The 21,769-nt window shown below is 37.3% G+C and overlaps 2 protein-coding genes and 1 long non-coding RNA gene across 3 annotated transcripts; 1 reads left to right on the top strand and 2 right to left on the bottom strand.

The window, feature by feature from the left end:
* Positions 1-1,474: 1,474 nt before the first annotated feature.
* On the bottom strand, positions 1,475-10,978 carry mfsd11 (major facilitator superfamily domain containing 11). Its single transcript, XM_017459477.3, has 14 exons — positions 10,775-10,978; positions 6,580-6,705; positions 6,253-6,308; positions 5,821-5,928; positions 5,635-5,714; positions 5,447-5,543; positions 5,254-5,312; positions 4,980-5,139; positions 4,642-4,682; positions 4,480-4,545; positions 3,794-3,919; positions 3,534-3,708; positions 3,182-3,317; positions 1,475-1,896 (listed from the first exon to the last, which is right to left on the bottom strand). The coding sequence occupies exons 2-14, from the start codon at positions 6,673-6,675 to the stop codon at positions 1,735-1,737; spliced, it is 1,362 nt and encodes a 453-aa protein (XP_017314966.1). The 5' UTR covers positions 6,676-6,705; positions 10,775-10,978; the 3' UTR covers positions 1,475-1,734.
* A 1,249-nt stretch (positions 10,979-12,227) lies between these two features.
* LOC124626453 (uncharacterized) lies at positions 12,228-13,932 on the bottom strand. The gene is made up of 2 exons (XR_006981293.2): positions 13,625-13,932; positions 12,228-12,932 (listed from the first exon to the last, which is right to left on the bottom strand). It is a non-coding gene; the product is annotated as an uncharacterized LOC124626453 (long non-coding RNA).
* Positions 13,933-14,085: 153 nt separating this feature from the next.
* On the top strand, positions 14,086-21,288 carry jmjd6 (jumonji domain containing 6, arginine demethylase and lysine hydroxylase). Its single transcript, XM_053687983.1, has 6 exons — positions 14,086-14,503; positions 15,779-16,167; positions 16,477-16,763; positions 18,368-18,503; positions 18,587-18,725; positions 20,417-21,288. The coding sequence occupies exons 1-6, from the start codon at positions 14,375-14,377 to the stop codon at positions 20,546-20,548; spliced, it is 1,212 nt and encodes a 403-aa protein (XP_053543958.1). The 5' UTR covers positions 14,086-14,374; the 3' UTR covers positions 20,549-21,288.
* Positions 21,289-21,769: the final 481 nt, after the last annotated feature.

A 21,769-nucleotide genomic window follows, 5' to 3' on the forward strand; every position in this document is an offset into this window, starting at 1 on the left:
TTGTAGAGACTTAAGAAGATTCTACAAAGTACTGAATAAAAGGTCTGAATACTTGAAAAAAAAGGTCTGAATACTTATCTAAATGAGAGATTTCAGCTTTTAATTAGGTTTGCAATAATTTCGAGAAAAAAAAAAAAAAAAAAAGAAAAGAAAAAAAGGAAAAAGGTTTTACTTTCATTATGGGTTGCTGCATGTAGACTGGAGGCAAAAAAAAAAAAAAATATTTAATCCTTCAAAAAAAATTATCTAATACAGTAAAGTATGAATAAAAGTGAAGTATAATGAATTTTCAAATGAAGTTCAATGAAGTTCACCCACCGTATTATGATTATCCAAATTATGACTAGACTATAACTAGAGAGGAGTCTAAGGATGGTTTGTGGACAAATTACTGCTGTACCTTTAGCTTTGTGAGTTTTCACACTTGGAAATAAAGATTTAAAATATTATAGTAATTTAATTGGGTTAGAGAAAGTTGACTGAAAATTTTCAGGAGTCTAAAAATAATAGAAGCCCCCTAAATAAGGTCAAGAAACAACTATGGTGCCTATGACACCTATGATGCCAGCTAAAAGGTTGTATTGTGTGTTTTTTAATAATTCATTTATCAAATTGTATTAAATCCTGGCTTCTTTATCAATGGTTTACAGTAGGCCTAGAGTATGAGTCAAGTAAAACAATCAAATTGTACCTAGAGCCTACATTTTATGTACACACATTTAACATCTATTGCCCTAAATTACAGCTGAATTGCTCATGCATACTGCATCCCAATAAAAAAAAAGATGTCCTGTAGCAAGAGTCCTTAGTTCACATTTACCTCCCTCCTATACGTGCAATTGTACTGCAAATTAAGGTATTGCTTTGACAATTCACAATAGTGTTCCATGATTCAACAGAAAGTTCACATATAATTGAGACATTAGGACATTGAAGTTTTGTACAATTACAGTTGATCTGTTGTAGTGAGGAAATAAATGTTGAGGAAATGCATTGAACATTTTGGCAAGGTATTGTTTAAAGAAAGATCCAATATTACAGTTCTAAATTTCCAAGAATAAAATCTGAGACTATTAATAACGCTGTAGCTACGTGTTTTGCATTAACATTAGATAACTATACTGTGGCGAGTGGCTGGTAAATATTAGAGGGAACATTTTTTTACAAAAACTTTTAAAACACACTTAAAACTAAAGTAAAACTTTAAAGGAAACTTAATTTCTTAGCAATGTCTCCATGTAATTTTGCACTGGAATTATACTGATTCTCCGTAATGATTCTACTTTTAAAATTTACCCTCTTGAAACTCTTTTGTTCTCCCTTTATATGAGAAATTGCTATACTGCAATTTGCTTGTCTTGAGACAGTTGTCATATGGTTGTATGTTCTGCTGTTATGGCTGCAATTATGCCTGAAAATATAGTATTACAATTGTGAGTGGTGCACTCAACCAACTCCTTCCTTACCACAAAGGTTACCACAAAAGCAAACAGTGACTTTAATGGCTTTGTATATTAAAAAAAAATATTTTATGTGCAGCTGCAAAAAAGAAGAAACAATACAATAACTGTGTCTTACAGAGCTCAGTGAGCAAAAAGACAAATGAGTAATACCAAATTCTGCAAAACTACCAGTTCTATACCAATGCTTAAGAGCCAGCAACCTGCAGGAAAATGTTAAAAAGGAGGGCACAAAAACAGTCTTCTGCTGCCACATTCTCTCTGACTCCAGGTGTTAGATGCTGTCATAATCTGAGTTTCGTCTGCAGCTGACCACCATCCATTCAGCCACAAAGAAAGAGAGGGTGCCAGTAAAGCCCACCAGTACCATAATGAGCAGTTGCCAGTGTAGCTGGAGATAATTACTGTAGAAGAATGCCAGAGCTGCAGCGATGGACTGCAGAGTGCATAGGGATAGAACACATGAATTACCATCCCAATAAAGAAAATATTTTCTGTTAAACAGTCAAAAGTGCTCACACATTAGGCCTCTTCAAATTTTCATATTGTAATAACTGCCTAACCATGTTTAATATATTACTATAATTTAGAAAATTGGAGGGGCACGTAAGTGCTATAATACCTACACCGTTCACCCGTTTGGCTGAATTAAAGCTGAAGGTCTTTGAGGTCATATTCATTATCTATTATATAATTTGATTTTATTCAACTCCTATATAATATGTCCAAACATTTATGGACCTGACTGTGAAGGGTAACATGTTCCCAATGGACAGACAATATTTAAAGTAAACAGTCTGATGTATGTAAAATTAATTTAATCTGGATTAATAAAATTAATAAAAACATAATTTTTTAGGTGAAGTGATGAAATGAGGCAGTAGTGTGTTCACATCGCATAAACCACTAAAGGAGTCAAGATTATATAATTTTACCATTGATTATAATGTTTCAGGTACAATATGTGAATCTTCAGAATTTTTTTTTTTTATTAATTATTTTAAACCCTCCAAATGCAAATAGACTGAATCATATTTCTATACATTCAACATTTTATCAGCTACACCAAATATAGGGAGGTACACTTAGTAGGTAAACAGTTACATACTGTTGTCCCTCTGTTGCTATGCATAATTTACCACCTGATCCATCAGTGGAAGGGAACCAACACTGGGGCATTGCTAACAAGATTTTATTTGGGTTGTGGGTCATTCGCTACCGAACAGCAACATTGACATGATAATGTGTGTGGTGCTGGCACAAATGCACCAGGTGTTGCAGGGCTGATTGTGTTTTTAAACCCTTACTGGTCAATTATTAGACAACTACTTTGTTGGAACACCTTGTATGTGAACATTTAGAAAATGTAGATAAACTTTTTTTTTTTTTACGCATAATTGGAATCAGTCATCATCTAGGCCACATCAGTACTGCTGGGATTTTTAAACACCTTAGTGTTAATGCTAGGTTGAGACTAGTCCACTAACTTATGTAGTAAGTAATTTTAGACCCTTGGAAAATAATAACTACACAAACAAATCTTTATATTGCTTGTTGAATTTCATCATAAAACTTGTTAGTACATCAAAAAACTAATGTAAAACTAATTATTATTAAATGCCCTATACCACTAGCACCTAGCACTTTTTGCACAAAAACTTGTTAACACCTTCTTTAAACATACTGGCTGTCATGACAAACAAGAAACTGCTGTGTTTTACCTGTACAAACTTAAAAACAGCAAATGCTGGGGCGCTGTCATCACGAAATATGAAGCCCACAATGCTGAGCAGTTGTGTGTTGAAACAGCTGTCACCCAGTCCAAGCAGGAAACTGCAGAACAACGCCAACTCCATGCTGATTCCATGGTAAACACCGTGATGAACATAGAATCAAATACAAGGTGTGGTCAAGGCATGAGTCAAGACATGTGGATAAACCAACAGCTAGTATGCTTTACAAAGAATGACACACTTATTGGCACTGCTAATTACAGATAATATAGCTATTGTTTGGAAAAACTATACTTTAACCGAGTATTCACTCCTCTTATGCAGTCCTATTCTGCATTACCTGGGAGGGATGAAGGCCTGCAACTGTGTGCCCTCCTCTGGGGCTAAGGGGGCATCACTGGCTATGTTCAGGAATATCAGATAGAAGGCCAAAAAATGGGTGACCAATCCCAAAAGCACCACAGGGTTCCTTCCATACTGGTTGCACTGGTTCAGCATTCCAAACACAGACCCACCTGATCAAAGAAAAAAGTATCAGACCCCTCAAAACAATACCTTTTAATGTCTCACACAACCTTATCAAAACTCAGACAATCTTACCAAGTATTTCACCAACACCAATGAAAATTCCAGAGAGGCCAATGAGACTTTTGGCATTATCACCAAAGATAGTCATAGCTCCTATGGATGTCCCATAAACACCACTGTAAAAAGTCAATTCCAGTCCTGTAAAAGAAAAAGCCTTCTTTACATTAATTGGTTTGTGCAGGTGGACTGCATTCTCTATTCCCACAACCATTTATGTGGTGATTTGGTTATGTTTGTGGTCTTTATCATGACCCGTAGGTTATTCGCTGCAAAACAGTCCCAAACCCTCAATGAACCCTGGCATTCTTCAGTGGGTGTCAGATGCACACCTCTTTCCAGTGAAAGAAAAGAAGCAGTCAAATGAAACATTAGTGTCCTTGGAAACAGAGAAATTTTACACAGAAATAAATAAATAAATAAATAAATAAATAAATAAAGAAAGAAAGAAAGAAAGAATGAATGTCTTCATTGACAAGTAATTTGCAGCATTTGTTTCATTAGGTCTTTAGGGATTCCTAAAGTTCCTGAAACTCTTTTGCCATGGGTTTTTTGACAAAGAAAATCATTTTGAAGGTGAAAATTTTTATTAATTATATAGTGTATATACATTTTTTATTGCCCATTCTTTTTATGAATGCCTGAATTTGACATGTAATATTATAGTTAATTAAGTGGCTCAGAACAAGTACAGGGTTTACCTGTGTATGCGATGGATATGCTTAGCAGCAGCATTTCTTTGGTCATGGCCAGCTGAATGGATTTCCCTGTTCACACAGCATACATTAGTAGAACATACAACTAGTTCTAGGAGTTTAAATGAATGTTTTACATAGTATTTTACAACAGCACAGAAAACTTACTGAATGCCACCAACGCCTGAGAACCTAGACCCTGGGGTGCTCTGCATAAAAATGCAAGCAATATTGAGGGATATTTGTCTTTGCTCTATATCAGGGGTGTCCAATCTTATCCGGAAAGGGCCGGTGTAGGTGCAGGTTTTTATTCCAACCAAGCAGGAGCCACACCTGATTCAACCTGTTTAATCTGTTGATCTTGGCTTTCAATAGACTCAGGTGTGGCTTCTGCTTGGTTGGAATGAAAACCTGCACCCACACTGGCCCTTTCTGGATAAGATTGCTCTATATTATGCATTACCTATCTAAAGCATTTCTAGCCAAATACAGAGGTTCATACTCACGCCACCACTGAATCACTTTCACAAGTATCTCCAGGCAACGGTGATTCAGACCCCTCAGAAGGCACAACCTCAGTCTCAGTGCGCTGAATAAGGAAGAAGAGGAAGTTTCCAACCAGACTGATGATGGTGAGCGAAATGAACACCGTCTGACGGTCTTTATCTGGGACATATAGGGAAGTAGCGGTCACAAACTTGTGAGCATTATTTCCAACTACACACAACTGCATTTACTGTACATGTACCGATACCACTGGGAACACCCCATAACCCTCACCTGATATGTGAACCTTCCCATGCCAGGCAACATAAATGTAAAGATTGCCGAAGAACAAGCTGAAAGAACGAACATACACACACAAAGTTAAACTTCAACTCGATTTTGCTAAAGAATAAATTCATCACAATATAGCAAGAAACATTTGAACAAAAGCATTTTGTTTAAACCTTAAACATTTAAACAGACACACCTAAACTGCAGCAAAGCCCAGAATATCCCACTGTTTCGGCCAATGGATGAGTCACTGGAATTGATGGTAAGGAGATTCCCCTGAGCTGTCCACAGCACTGTGAAAAGTAAATATATCAATAAAAAAATGGAATCAGAAGAGGATGCCACAAAGGTTTGTAGAAGTGCTTAAAAAGCGTCACACTGTACCTGCAGCTGCAATTCCAACAAAGACAGAAGCAGTGTAGAAACTCCAAGTAAAAGGGTGAATAAACATAGCAATGTATCCACTAAAAAGAGACCAGAATTAGATTGTTTTCAGGAACATATATTCATTTCACTACAGGAATGAAATAATAGCATGAAAAACAAAGATTTTCACTGGTCTGACCTTACCTGTAAACTAGCCCACTGAAAAACAGTGACAACTGAGGTCCAATGACCGCTACCACTGAAGGAGCAATTAGGTTTGATGCAGAAAAGACTCCATAAATAATAGCCATGCTATCAAAAAGAAATTAAGTTAATATTAGGAAAAAAACAGTGTCAAGTTTTATAAAAACTTTGTCTCATGCTGCTAATAATGTGATCTCTTGCACAGATTTAGCCAATGAATTTACAGGACATAAACATTGGGAAATAAATCCTGAGATTACAACACAAATTCAGACATTTAAAATCTGGATTATCACATTTTAAAATCTGAATTATAAAATCTGGATTATTAATTTATACAAAAGCAATATAGAGTCACATGACATTTACTACATAGTAAAATGCACTCAGCAATACAACCAAGCTTAAAAATATATTTGCAAAACATAATACCTTGTGTACCCACTTCCATGGAATTCTGTGCTATTAAAACTCTTAATCACAGTTTGCTGTAAAAAAATAAATAAATAAATAAATAAATAAATTCAATTAAAAAGAAAGAAAGAAAGAAAGAAAGAAAGACCAAACACAATTATGAGCTAAACATTCTTTTTTTTTGCCTTTCCAAAATATAATATTCCAAAATGTGTGTAAAATAATGGCATGGCAAATAAATAATGAAAACTCATTTTTACACTGAAACTATATTCCCATGAGAAATGATTGAAATGAATGCCCCAAATAAAATGAAAACACTTAAAACTTTTTTTTTTGTCATACTTCAATGTTTCCACAGGTCTGGAAGGCGGTGAACATAAACATAAAACCAAGACCCAATACAAAGATGTTTAACAGTGATTTGCTTTCTGGTGTCATCTTGGCGTGATGTCCTCACTCCACAACATCCTGAAAAGCACAGAAAGATATCAGGTGACAGCTGTGAGACAACCATGTAAACAGATTCTCAAATGATACTCAATGCAGTCGGCTAAAGTCGTATATGGACTGTGTTACGGCCCTGCTAAGTTTGGGATCTGGCCATGGGAAATAGTGCAGGGTTAATAACATTAGTTGGAGATAGATCATTAAAAGCTGGGTCAGTGGGGAATAAAGAGACATTGGAACTGGGGTACAACTACAGCATTTATTACAATATGCACAATTCATACAAAGAAGAGACACTGTAAGATAGCTTTAACAAGTAGCAGGTAGTCCCCTAGTGAGAACTAGATGACACAAAAGGAAAGACATTTCTACACCTTACACTGTATTCACCCTCTTACCTAACTGCAAAGATAACACTGGTTACTACTCTTAAACCTCTAATATAAAATAGAAAGGGTGGTACTTGTGTGAAAATCTGATGACGTTTATAATATATATTATACATATGTATAGTGCTGTGAAAAAGTATTTGCCCCATTCCGATTTCTTCTGTTTTTGTGCGTTTCCCTTCCAAAGTATATAATTTTATAATAAAATACACATTAATTGATATATACATAAGTAACAATTTTTGTCAATATTCAGGGCATTTGTATCTTAGTCCAAGAGATAGTGTTTATATTACAAATTGTTGTACTGTTCAGTAATACATTTTTACAATTTTATATATATATATATATATATATATATATATATATATATATATATATATATATATATATATATATATATATATATATATATATATATACACATACATACATACACACACACACACACACACACACACACACACACACACACATACACACCCCTCCACTAATATTGGCACACTTGGTAAATATGAGCAAAGAAAGCTGTGAAATTGTCTTTATTGTCTTTTGATCGGTCACAAAAATACTCTGTTGTCATGGATATCAATATCAATTACAAACAACACAGGTTTATCCAAATATATATATTTATATTTTTGGTAAATATAGGCATGTAATAATTATTGGCACCTCATATGAGAAAAATATGTTTGAAGTATATTCCCATATCTGGTGGTTAGGAACAGCAACTTGTTCAACAATGCCTTGCTGTTTCACAGGAGTGAAATATGAGGTAACACATAGACCAAATTCTGCCAGAAGCTGGTTGATGGCTACAAAAAGCGTCTGCTTGAGGCAAAACTTGCTAAGGGACATTCAACTAAATATTTGGTGTTTGTATGTATATTTTTGACCTTGTATGTATAATGTTGGTCCTATGTTGATTACAGAAAACGAATTAAAATGTGTGAACCAAATTCTTTTATTATTATTATTATTATTATTATTATTATTATTATTATTATATGTTGTACAATCATTCTGCCCCAGAAAAAGAAAAGTTCAAAGAAACTGCTGAAAGCCCAATATTGCATGTCCATGATGAGTGTATGTAAACTTCCGACCGCAACTGTAAATATATTTATAAATATTTTGGCCATTTGTGTCTTGGATCTGTCCAATAACATTATTAAAAATTGCTGCAAGTTATATTATATTATGTATAGCAGCGATTATCGGGGATCAAGCACTTGAAGTGCATGCATAAAAAGATATTATGTATTATTTAGCAAACATGCAAGTACTTAAATTGTAGATGAAACAAGACAATTTTCAGCAATTCCAGGTAATTTACCATAGAAATATAGTGTTTTTATTATTAACTTTTATAACTGTTAAAATGCTGCCTATTACACAATATTGGTTGAATGAATATTGAATGATTCTTTGGAATCATAAGATGCATGTGCTTACCTAATTTAATGCAGTTTTACATTTTTGTTTAGGAATTATAGGCTTTTTGGTACACTTCTTATTTTAAATGACCACATTATAGCCATCCAAAGACTAAAGTCCAACATTTTTTTTCCATAATTATTGACTTAGGGAATCCAGAAAATTGTACTACAGTCCAGAGAAGTGTACTCATTAAGGTTGAGTGAAAAACGTAGGACTAGTTTGCAAAATTAGTTTTGTTAAATAATCACAAATATTTAAATATTTGATCGACACCAGTGGTTCTTGAGGCAAAGTTGCTAAGTATTAGGAGGTCTAATATATTATATGAATAACGTTTGCACAGTTGCAATCAAAATTATTCAACCCCCATTTCAGATCAGGTTTATTGTCAAAATTTACAGACTTTCAGCTGATTGCAATGAACAAATCAAACAAAAACCAATTGAAATAGTTCAACATAACGAATGCTTCAAGTGGATTCCCCAAATTCAACTGAAAATGCAACTTCTAATGACTTCTCCAGTCTCAAAATTATTCAACTCCTTCATGGCAAGCATCTTTAGTACTTAGTAGAGCACCATTTTGCTGTTATAACCTCCTGTAAACGAGATGCATAGCCAGACACCAGCTTCTGGCAACATTCCTGAGAAATCTTAGCCCATTCCTCATGAGCAATGGCCTCCAGTTCAGTAATATTCTTGGGTTTGCGTGCTGCAACCGCCGCCTTCAAATCCCACCAGAGATTTCGATAGGGTTCAAGTCAGGTGACTGTGATGGCCCTGTAGAATCTTCCAGGATGACTTCTGCAACCAAGCCTTGGTGGAATTTGATGTATGTTTGGGATCATTGTCCTGTTGGAAGGTCTAATGACACCCAAGCTTCAGCTTCCTAACAGACATAACATTTTCTCCTAGGATTTCCTGATACTTCAATGAATCTATTTTGCCTTCCACACGCTGCAGGTTTCCAGTGCCAGAGGATGCAAAGCATCCCCAGAGCATCACCGAGCCACCACCATGCTTGACTGTGGACAGAGTGTCCTTTCTTCATTCTTCTTCCTCCAGACATACCGCTGATCCATCATGCCAAAAAGTTCCAGTTTTGTTTCATCGCTCAACAGAACAGAATCACAAAACTTCTGTGGCTTACTTATATGATTTTGAGCCGACTTTTCCTTGTGCTTTTGGGTCAGTAGTGGTGTACATCTTGGAGTTCTGGCATGTAAACCTTCTGTGTTTAGTACACACCTTACTGTGCTCACTGAAACCTCAGTGTCTTTTGCCACTAAGTCTGGCTACGGGTCTTTTCCCAACCTGCCTTCTAAGAAATCTGGTTGCAGCCATTGATAGCTTCCTTTTTCTGCCCTATCCAGGTATTTCATGCCCCTAACCAGTTCAAGCATTTCATGTGTTCCAGCACAAACACACCCAGTGCAACTAACGAAGCCCTTGATTAGTTGCATCAAGTGTGCTTGAGACAACACCTGTTTTGTATATTTGTGCTATTGTGAGGGATTCTATTAAGGGGGGTGAATAATTTTAAAACTGGTGAAGTCATTATAAGTTGCCTTTTCAACTGATTAGTTGAAGGTTAAGGGTCTTGCTCATGAACCACAACAGCTTGGCAGTGCTGGGATTTGAACTCATGACCTTCTGACCTGTAGCCCAAAGGCTTAACCACTGAGCCACCTCTCTCTCTCAAATAGCTTTTACCCCAGGTTAAGGTTCTTGCTCAAGGACTATGACAGCTTTGTGACTGAGATTCTCAATTGGTTTTTCTTTAGTTTTTTTGTTACAATGCATACAAGTTGTCAAATTCTGAATATGTTTTAAAGCAATAAAATCAACCATTCAGAAAATACTGATTTTCATAATTCATTCAAATTCAAGTACAATAAGAAGTGTCATGAGCCTAGTAAAAGTGTATAATATTACACAACCTCTTTTTGCAAACATAGTCAAACGCTCTAAAGCTATTAAAACATTTCATCATGGCCAAACACACTGGTGTAATATAATCCAGATATAAGGCACAATAATGTATAACTTGTTTTGGAATAATACTGTATATTCAACCACTATATACCTAATGAAACACTGGTCAAAATGCTTCTGTTTTCTAGGTAGATGTTACCTCGTCTAAACCAATCATTACAGCGTGTATGAAATCGTGTGCTTTCGGGTATTAATATGAAAAACTAAAATGACGAAATAATGTACGCTATTTCGTTCGCCTATGTTAGCTAGAAAGCGACTTACCAGTAGTAAGATCCTAGCCTTATTTTCACAGTTTGTAGGGTCTCAGGACCATGCCGAGCAGACTTCCATGTAAAACCACTTTACGTACAATTAGATTATGCGTAGACTTCAACAAACCTTAATATATCGGACAGTTTTAACACTGCTAACTAATCATAACCGCTTCAACGCTGGAAAAAAAAAGACAGATTTTAAAAAAACTGTCATGTGAGGAATCAGCTGATGACTTGTGGGTTGTAAACCCGCTTATGGGTAATCGAGTTTTTTAGGAGAACTGTGAAACAAAGGACCTTGTGTCACTTGTAATGACATGTACTTTTATTATTTACCCTATTCAACATAGGTGTGCTGATGCATTGCTTTTCTACGTGTCTGTTTTGTTAGTAGTTGTTTGTTCTGTCCTACCACTATTAAAAGGTTAAAATTGTTCCATGGAGACGAGAGGGTTTGTCTGCGCGTGCGCACTAAGTGTATAAAGGCGAGCCTAACCAGAGCGACCAGATCCCTCGTCAGAGGCGCGTCAACGGAAGTTCAAACGCTTGACCATCACGTGATTCATATAGACTTCAGAGAGTGCCAGGAAGTTCTTAGCGGGCGATTTGAGTCGATTAGAGAGACTGAACTGCGATTTTTTTGGTAATGAGTTGCCAATGAATGAGTTGCCAATGAATGCATTCATTTAAAATATGTATACAACACACCGACATGTGTATGTAGTGTGTATATATAGTTACATTATTGTTGTTGTTAATTCTTTTTTTTTTTATGTTCTTAAACTTGTAAGTTTGTGAAGGGCAATGAGTAATGTCATCTTTATGACTTTCAGATAGGACAAGAGACTGGTGACTATCAATGATTGTCAACTCACTGCACAATGGGCCAGTGGACTAGCAAGCAACAGCATAATGTGTTGTGTGTTGTCTTAGAAAATCCACTGCAAATAGGCGAAGTGTAAAATTAAATTAAGTGAAATTAAATTATTCTTAATGTTTATCATTCATATGCACCCCTGCACTTATTAAAATACACATTAATAAATTATATATTCAAGTTAAAAACAACTTAAACACATGTTCATATACATAATCGCATATATTTTATGTATTTTTACTTTTGTATTTTGATCACAGCTATAGTGTTATGCACTTATTTACAGCAATGGATTCATAAATAAATTTCTAATAAACTGAAAAGCATGTCAAGCATTTTGTCTGTGTCCTTTCCTCCATGTTGTCCTTGTATAGTGTCCACCATGGTTTGCTGTGCTGCATGGGGATGCTCCAATCGGTCAAAAAAAGGAGTATGAATGTATGGTTTCCACAGTGGCACAGAGAGGAGAAAATAAATGGCTCAAATGAGCAGGAGCAATCTAAATATAACAAAACATTACAACAGCAAAAAAATTGTGAGATAATCATACTTAAGTGTATTTGCACAAAGACTACACCATGGAGAAGTTTAATATTAGGTTTATTAAAAAAATAAGGAACAGCAAAAGACTTGAGCTGAGACTCATGGTGACGGTACTGTCTTACTGCAGTCTTCGGGCCATTGTCTCATGTTGTCTTTTAACTATGTATGAATTGTTCCCTAATACTGTGCATTTAACCACTATGGGATATGTACAGTATGTGGGTAGACAAAAAGGAGTTGGGAAGTAAACTCAAGTCACTCTGCAGGCACATTTTGAGGCAGACCAGTTTGTCAGGAACAAAAAGGTCAAGATTGAGACCACATGCAATGCCCACCACCCCTGGACCTATAAACATAGAGCACATTGCTGCTGATCACAGCTATAGTGTTACAGGTGACACAGGTATAATATGTATGAACTCTTTCTAATTGTAGTAATATTTCTTATTTTGAAGTGATATATTATTTTCAATATTTAAAAATGATCAGTACCATGTCTTCTGCCTATATCAGTTTCAAAGATTGAGGAAAGAAGGGATGAAGACACAGAGAGTTCAATAGGATGTATCAGAAGTGGGGCATTGGTGGCTTAGCAATTGAAGCTCTGGGTTACTGATCAGGGTTTCAAGCCCCAGCACTGCCAAGCTGCCACTGTTGGGCCCTTGAGCAAGGCCCTTAACCCTCTCTGCTCCAGGGGCGCTGTATCATGGCTGACGCTGCGCTCTGACCCCAACTTCCTAACATGCTGGGGTATGCAAAGAAAGGAATTTCACTGTGCTGTAATGTATATGTGATCAATAAAGACTCATTATCATTATCATTATAAAAATAGCTCTCTTCTTACAATAAGGAATAAAATGTATATCCTCATTTTACCACTTCCACCCACCACTATCACGCACCCCAATGTTATATTTAACTAATATTTAGTCATTTATATGTGCGTCAGGTTTTTCTACAAGAAACACTTCCATCTAGGATACACCTGTGTATCCTCGCTCCTAGCTCCTCTGGAAGCTTCCTCACTCCTCGTTCCTTGCCTCCTTGTGGTGCAATTAGAGAACTGATATGTCCTTCAAGATGGTTGACGTCGATCGATTTCCTGGTCACGGGCTGGAGGATGGAGGCACGAGGAAATGAGGAAGCATAAACTTGAGTATTGAAGCACCCCTGGAAATTGATCGACCTCAACCATCTTGAAAGACATATAAATTCTCTAATTGCAGTACGAGGAAACAAGGACCTAGGAGAGGGGATACACAGGTGTATCCTATGTGGAAGTGTTTCTGGTCAAAAAATAAATAAACAAATAAATATATAAATGACGTACTTATAACTTCCCCTCCTCATTTACATCTACCACAATCTCAGACAAAAAGTCATTTGATGATGTAATGTGATTTCGTGTGAAATATGATTAAATAATAATGTACTTACAATGAGTATTGTAATTAATTGATCCTTGCGTGTTTGGATATGCAAAGCTGCACAAAACATGCGATAAATTACGTATTGTTCACTCATTCATTGTTGCATAACCCAGACATTTCACATAATATCAGTGCATTTAGCTTTATTAAGAATGTTGTTATTAACCGAGCTCTAACAACATAACGGCAGATCCCTGAAGCGCAGTGAGGTCATCCAGCCCAGTACAGTCATCATTAATTGACGTCGCTTAGAAGTGACGTTAGAGAGAGTGAGGACATTCATCTTCCTTCCCTCGCATTCTAAGGGGTGGAGCTAAGATGTAAGGAAAGGAAGCGAGGAAAGGAAATGTGGATGGACAAATAAGAAATGAGAAACACCCTCTCTCAGGGACTTTGACCTTAACTATCAAATATTATGGGCGGAGCGTCACATGCAGCAACGCCAAAAAGTGCAGCCCCGCCCCGCTAGGAGACTTCAGCCAGGTCTATTTGACTCTTGCTGTTATCTGGTTACCCAAGTTTTTTTTTTTCTCCCCCCCCACCAGAAAGTTTCCCGCCTCCGGTAATTGTTACAGAACGAAGTATTTAGTTTTGTCTTTATTAATACGGTAGTGGTTTCAAACTTGAATAACCGTTAGCTCCTGAACTCTTGTTTGCTAGTCAGTGTTATCGCTTCGTTCACTGGTACGTTGTGGAGAGCTAGCCTCGCCGGCTAACCACTTTTTCCTGGCGACTCCGCTTGAAACACCCAGAAGGAATGAACCATAAAAGTAAGAAACGAATCAAAGAAGCGAAACGGAGTGCTAGACCCGAATTAAAGGATTCACTTGACTGGACAAAACATAACTACTTCGAGACTTTTGATCTTTCGCACCGGACAGTGAAGGTAACTGAATGCTAGCTAGAGACGAGGCGCAACGCAGACAGCTAACGTTAACTGGCTACGCTGCGTTTTACATTAGCCTGAGCTGCGAACACGTTTTCCCCCTCGTGATAACCTGTTGCATGTGTTCACAGTATTGGCCAGAAATCCTGGCTAGTTTTCGGAACAGCGTTAAATATCCGTTCACGCAGCGTTATTATTCGGACAACGTTGTGTTTGGTTTTACCAGAGGCGTTAGCAGCAGCAGTGTGGTTAAGCTACGTTAGTTACTGCACGTAGACTATGGTGGCGTCTGCGCAGCGCCTCTCTCTAGCGTGTAGCTAGTGTGCATTTAATGTGGATAACTGAGCAAGCATTCATTAATCCAATCATTGAATTGGGTAGAATTTTCTTCCAGCGTATACTCAAATTGCCATTGTCTGTTTTAGATCCTTTTTATTTATTTATATCGTCCTTGGCGTTTAATTAAGTCTTTCTCTATGTAAGAAGTATCTGGTTTGCACGCAAGGTGGCACAAGTATTTTGCACCCATTTCAAGTTATAAGAATATCGCTGCCAGTTTGTGTGTAAGATTTTTTTGTCAAAGATTTGACACAGTTCCCTCCAAAAGTATTGGAATGCCAAGGCCAACACACACAATGAATACTTAATATTTGATTACATATCCCTTGTTTGCAATAACTGCATCAAGCCAGTGACACACTGACATAGCTTTTTCAGGCTTCTACTGCAGCTTCTTTCACTTATTGTTGGGGGGGGGGGGGGGTTCTCACCTCAGTTTCCTCTTTGGTTGGTGAAATGTATGCTCATTTAGGTTAAGGTCTGGTGATTGATTTGGCCAGTCTAAAATCTTTCACTTTTTTGCCCCGATGAAGTCCTTTGTTCTGTTGGGCAGGGTGCTTTGGGTCATTGTCTTGCTGCATGATAAAGTTCCTCCCAATTAGATTGTATGCATTTCTTTGTAAATTGGCAGACATTTAAAGTTTCTGTAGACGTCCGAATTCATTCCGCTGATACCATCAAGAGTTACATCATCTTTAACCACTCATGAGCCATAAGAATTGGGAGGCCAGGTTGGATTTCGCAAAAAGCCTTCAATGTATAGCGAAAACAATAGAGTTGGCCTTGCCATTCCAATATTTACGGAGGGACCTTTATCGCACAAGTCTGTTGAAATGACAGCAGATGTTTCTCTTCACCCCTTTGCCCACATTTGTACTTCATATCTTTTACATTTCTAGACACATGTCACAACTGACATTTTGCCTTCTGTCCCAGGACAATGTGGAACGGGTGGATGCCCAGCACCTGAGCCCAGAAGAGTTCATTCAGCGCTTCGAGAAGCCCTACAAGCCTGTAGTTCTTCTTAATTGCCAGGCGTCGTGGCCTGCCAGGGAGAAATGGACCCTGGAACGCCTGAAGCGCAAGTACCGTAACCAGAAATTCAAGTGTGGAGAGGACAATGATGGCTACTCAGTCAAGATGAAGATGAAGTATTATGTTGAATATATGGAATCCACGCATGATGACAGTCCACTCTATATCTTCGATAGCAGTTACGGTGAGCATGCAAAACGCCGCAAGCTGCTTGAAGACTATCAGGTGCCCCTCTTCTTTAGAGATGACCTCTTTCAATTTGCTGGAGAAAAGCGCCGACCACCTTACAGGTAACATAGAAGGCTTGTGGGGTTTTTTTCTTCCTTTTTTTTTTTCTTCTTCAGTGATCTGTCAAAATGTGTATCCTGAATATCTGTTTGTTTCCTAGTGCCCCAGCACATAATATTCCATGTAATATACCTGTAATTTAGCTTTTTTATCAAAATTTTAGAAAATACTATAAAGAATAAATTGCACATAATCAATATCCTACAAGTCTAAACACAACTAAAGTTTTAAGGTGAGAGAGAGTGTGCATTATTTGTTACTTTATGTGTCTGAAAGTTTTACTTGTTCAATTCCCTTGTCCTTTCCCTTAGGTGGTTTGTTATGGGCCCTGCACGCTCTGGCACGGGCATTCACATTGACCCACTGGGCACGAGTGCATGGAACGCCCTGGTGCAGGGTCATAAGCGCTGGTGCTTGTTCCCCACACACACACCACGTGAGCTTATCAAGGTGACGCGAGAAGTGGGTGGCAACCAGCAAGATGAAGCTATCACCTGGTTCCGTGTGATTTACCCACGCACACAGGTACCTTCCTGGCCTGCTGAATTCAGGCCACTGGAGATTCTGCAGCGCCCTGGAGAAACTGTCTTTGTTCCCGGTTAGTTACTGATTAATTCTGCCTGAAATAGTTGTTACATGCTCTATGCTTACACTGCTGTCATGGTAATATATTTAAAGTATTTTGAAATTCTAGCAGTTTATTACTGTACATCTCAATCAGGTGGTTATATAAGAAAATTTTGAATCTGTTGAATCTACCGTTATGGATTTTATATGATACGGCACTGCATTTCTGCAGTTTATATTTCAGTGCATCTGACAGACAAATTGTCCATATCGTAACATTCACCTCTATTGTTTGACAGGGTTTGTACAAGGTGCTTGAATTTGGCTTTTTGTACTGTAATTTAAGTACTGGAAAACCTTGAAAATAGTCATTTTATTTATAGTGCTGCTTAAAAAGTGTTTGAGTTATAAGAAGTCAATAAATACAAAATTGCTAAAAACTTTAAAGTGTTTATTTTCGACATAACAGAAATACAACAGATGCATCCTTTCAGTCAAAATATGACACCCTGCTGCAGCCCCTCTCCCTCCTCTTCCCGCTATTCACGCACTTATTGCAACAGAGACGGCTCTGGTCCACTTTTCAGACCCCTTTAGCGACTTATTTTTTACTTACAAAAAGCACCTAGCGACAAATCTAAATAGTTTTGGGGCAAACATTGCCACCTTCCCATAGAAGAGTGGCCAGTACTGCCCAGCAAACATGAGGTCTTACTTTGTTGCGTTCCAGCTGCAGGCCCCCCCGCCGCCCCTCCCCCCCCTTTCTGGTAGGGGGTATTTAAATTTGTCGCTAGGACAAATAAAGAATATGTTTGAGTGACCTCTCTTCTTGTGGGGCACAGTGGCTTAGTGGTTATTACCACTGATTGGTATCTCTATATTGTCCATAGTGTGTGAATGGGTGTTTGATTATGCTCTGCGATGGGTTGGCACCATGTCCAGGGTGTCCCCTGCCTCGTGCCTTGAGTCCCCTGGGATAGGCTCCCCACTACCCTGTAAATAGATGGATGGACACCTCTTGTATAGTCCTTGAAAACAAAGTCCTTGAAAGTCCTGGAATTTAATTATGATGAATCTTTATGAACCCTGGGTTGAAGTAATTTAGTTCAGTTACTGATTCATCTTGGGTCTGATTATTTTTTTTTTTCCTTATACTTGCATAACCCCAATGTCCCTTTTTTTTTCAATGCAGAAGAGGCATGTGAAACTGTAACGCAGGGGTCTTGATTGAATAAAATGGCCATAGAGTAGAGAAACCCTGACCTGTGTGGTGGCTGAGGCTCTGTAAACAGAAGAAGAAAAATTTTAATTTAAAGAAGAAAAATTTAAATAAATGTGATCCACTAACATTCAACCACTCTCCACACAAAGAGGCTTTGCTGCTTGTCTTTCATGTTTCCTGTCAATACAAGAAGCTCCCTGTCTTCCACTAGCTTTCGGGTGATCTAACTTCCGCTGTGGCATTGGAGGAAATATTCAAGGGAGTAGCTATATTTTCTTGGATTTTGTGTTTCAAAATTCCAGCACATCAGTTACAATGTGTTTAAAGCATATAATTATTGGGATAAATGCAAAACCAGTAGCTCTACACATTTGTTAGTGATAAACTGAGTGGGTCCATGTCATGTCTTTTAGGTGGCTGGTGGCATGTTGTCCTCAACTTGGAGATTACCATTGCAGTCACTCAGAACTTCGCAAGTACCACAAATTTCCCCATTGTTTGGCACAAGACTGTTCGTGGGCGGCCTAAACTATCCAGGAAGTGGTACAGGTGTGAAGTTTATATGTCCAGAAGCCTACACAGCATAGATTAAAACTTATTCAGTACTTAATTTTGAAGTTAATCTTTTCCAGAATTCTAAAACAGGAGCGGCCAGATATAACTTCTCTGGCAGACAAAGTGGACCTGCAGGAGTCCACAGGCATTGCTTCAGACAGCTCTAGCGACTCCTCATCCTCCTCTTCCTCTAGTTCCTCTGATTCTGATTCGGAGGTATGTTGTGCTGTACACCGCCAATATCACACTCACATAGCCTCTTATTCACTTATATCTGACAGGTTGGGATTATTGGAACCAATCATCAAGATTTATCAGCCATTTAAAGTAATAATGCATGTCTTGCATATGCAAACCCTACTGATGGGTGTTCAAATAATTTTGAAGTCAGTTACCCCAATACAGGTAAATGAGTAATTGTTTTCTCTGGGTTTCTTCTGGGTCTAAATTGGTCTGCACTGGTACTTACCCACAAGAGTCATAAAAGAGGCTTGCAACATTTAACATTTATTAATGTTAATAATGAATTTACCCACATTGTGCCAATCATTACAATGATGTTAAATTAAAGAAGAGTAGATTTTAAAGACATGTGGTCATAACACCATACTCAGTAATGACTAGATTATTCTTCCTTGAACACTTTGCTTGTTCTTGTCTCTCATTCTTCCTCTCGCATCACTTAGTTTTGCTCACTCTGATCCTGACTGTGATTGATAATTATGTAATTACTTATGTTTTAACTAAAGTCAACTTAAATATTTTGTTTAAATATTAGAAAACATTATCATCAAACCTAAAATTACATCCTCATCATTTTTGGGTAGTCATGATCATTAAAATAAACAGTCTAAATCAGGGGTGCTCATATTTCTATAACAAGATATCTACTTTTTCATCTTATTATGGTAAGATCCACCATGTAAAATATGCATGTCTACTGTAAAATTTGAAGTTTGTTAGATTTTTTTACTTACTTTTTTTGTTTTTGACAAATTATACCACATTTATTTCATAATTGTAAAGAATCATAATCTTCCTCCCATTCTTGGTGAAAATTGTAATAAAATTTTTGTGCCTCTCTACCTGCATTTTGAATTTCCAACCTTAATGTGCATTAACTGTTGCTGTATGATGGCAGAGCATTTTAGATATCTTTTTATAAATCATTAGGCCTATGGAAATTAAGGTGATCTCACGAGACATGTGGAATTTTAACCGAGCTCTGGGCTTGCATTTATTCAGCCTGTGCTTTTAAGCACTTTTTGAAACTGCAACAAAAAAAACCCACAATGACAGGAAAGGGGTCCTCAAGCTTTCACTCTGTCAGGTACAAGTTCATGCTTTTCACGCATGCGTTTCGTGAGTTCTGCCAAGTAGTAGTAGCTCTCTCTCTCTTTTTGTTTTTATTTAATGGGAGTCACTTAGTCACAATAATCACAAATAAGAAGACTAATTATAATAAGACAGAGGTGAGAATCATCACGTTACCTGCCGATTCGACTTGCCACTACTCTGGCCGCAGCTGATGCTTGACCACGCCCCCGCTTGACACCGTGTAATTTCTCTCACTCTGTTTTTGACCTATTAAATAAGATGGTCGTCTTGCGATCGACTGGTCAGTTGTGATCTATGTAATGAGCAGCCCTGGCCTAAACTATGTGTGAAATCATTTTAGGTATAGTTTGTGCACTACAGTACACAGAGACTTAACACTGTAACACTTTTGTTTCATTACAGAATGTTGTAACGATTCTGCTGTTTGCTGTATGTGAATGATTTGTTTAATTTGTATTTTTAGTGAAATTTACTTTCTACCCCAGTAGACATAAGATGCCCATACACAATGTTATCTTCTATTGTGTTACTGTGAATTGTATGTGATTTACTCTTTCTTTACTCTGAAGGCTGAATCAGGCACTGAGGTTGATGCCATGACTCACCGCAGGAAGAAGCGAAGAACCTGTGTTGTAATGGAAAATGGTGACAGCACAAGCCAAGATGACTGCGTGAGCAAAGAGCGTAGCTCCTCACGATGACCTGCTAATTCCACCAGAGGGATCTGACCAGATGTCACTTTCCCTCACTCGGCTTTGCTGCCCAAATAAATCGTTAATGACTTAACTGGCACCAGAGGAAAGGAATATCCATTTGTGCATGGTATTTGTTTGACATGGTGACCATGAAATACTAGGATAATGATTGCGGCGATGGTCTTTGCATAATGGCAGGCTATATGGTACATTTTTCTTGCCTTGTTGATTCTTGTGTTGGGATAAGTGTTGGTAGTGATCTGTTCATCTGCCACATCCTGTTTCACTTAATCTATAGGGGTGCTCATTTATGTGTAATTTAGCCTTCTTTGGCTTCCCCCTTACTGATTTATTACTGTTGTTCTATGCTGTTATGCCCAAGCTTCACCCTTTTGGACCCTGGTGCAGAAAAAACTAAAATAACTATGAACATTGTTGCTTCATAACATGTACCAGCCTAGATGGCTGCATTACTGCAGCAGTTTTATTAATGCTGAATTCACGTTGGATTTTATATTTAATGCATTTCTGAAGTTCACTTTTTAATAGAGTAATACTCCAGTTTTTAATCTGTACTGCATCTGTAGTGTATATGCACACAATTAAAATGCATTTCTTTGCACTGAGAACTGAATCCTCCCTCCTAATGGAAATCTAAAGGTAGTGTTAAATTATGTCAATAAATGTTTGTGATACACATTTGTTGAAGGCTGTCAAGAATTCTTAATAAAAAATTTGAAAGCGTACTTGACAAAAATAAGCTTTTATTATACAGGTGCATCAAAAAAAAAAAAGTAGAATATTGTGGAAAATTTCATCCCCCCCACCCCATAATTCATTTCAGAAAATGGAATTTTCATGTATTCTAGATTCATTACACAAACTGAAATATTTCAAGCCTTTTTTGTTGCAATGAAATTCTTTATTCTAATATTGATTAGCTGTAATCATGAAGATTAAAAAAAGAAAAGCTTGAAATATTTCACTTTACGTGTAATTAATCTAGAATATCTGAAAGCTGTACTTTTTAAAATTAATTTATGTGAAAATATTCTTATTTTTGAGATGTACCTTTATTGTTACACTTTTGGAAGGTTAAGAATAGTGGTTGTAATTTTCACTATAGTCAAGTTAAATTGCCCATACTCTCGTATTGTTAGCTAATTTCAAGTAAACATTATTTTCCCAGTTCAGGAAAAACTTCCTGTCAGAGATAATTGTGTGTAT

Source organism: Ictalurus punctatus, chromosome 2 (genome assembly GCF_001660625.3).
Source record: "Ictalurus punctatus breed USDA103 chromosome 2, Coco_2.0, whole genome shotgun sequence".
Classification (NCBI taxonomy): Eukaryota; Metazoa; Chordata; class Actinopteri; order Siluriformes; family Ictaluridae; genus Ictalurus; species Ictalurus punctatus.

Bases quoted from the DNA above. Each gene is read 5' to 3' on its own strand.
- mfsd11 (XM_017459477.3), bottom strand. From the start codon at position 6,675: ATGACACCAGAAAGCAAATCACTGTTAAACATCTTTGTATTGGGTCTT. The intron at 4,683-4,979 runs GTGAGTATGAAC...ATTTTTATGCAG, and splicing joins GAAAGTGATTCAGTGGTGGC to AGCACCCCAGGGTCTAGGTT. The intron at 4,546-4,641 runs GTAAGTTTTCTG...CTGTGTGAACAG, and splicing joins TCAGGCGTTGGTGGCATTCA to GGAAATCCATTCAGCTGGCC.
- jmjd6 (XM_053687983.1), top strand. From the start codon at position 14,375: ATGAACCATAAAAGTAAGAAACGAATCAAAGAAGCGAAACGGAGTGCT. The intron at 14,504-15,778 runs GTAACTGAATGC...CTTCTGTCCCAG, and splicing joins TTTCGCACCGGACAGTGAAG to GACAATGTGGAACGGGTGGA. The intron at 18,504-18,586 runs GTGTGAAGTTTA...AATCTTTTCCAG, and splicing joins CTATCCAGGAAGTGGTACAG to AATTCTAAAACAGGAGCGGC.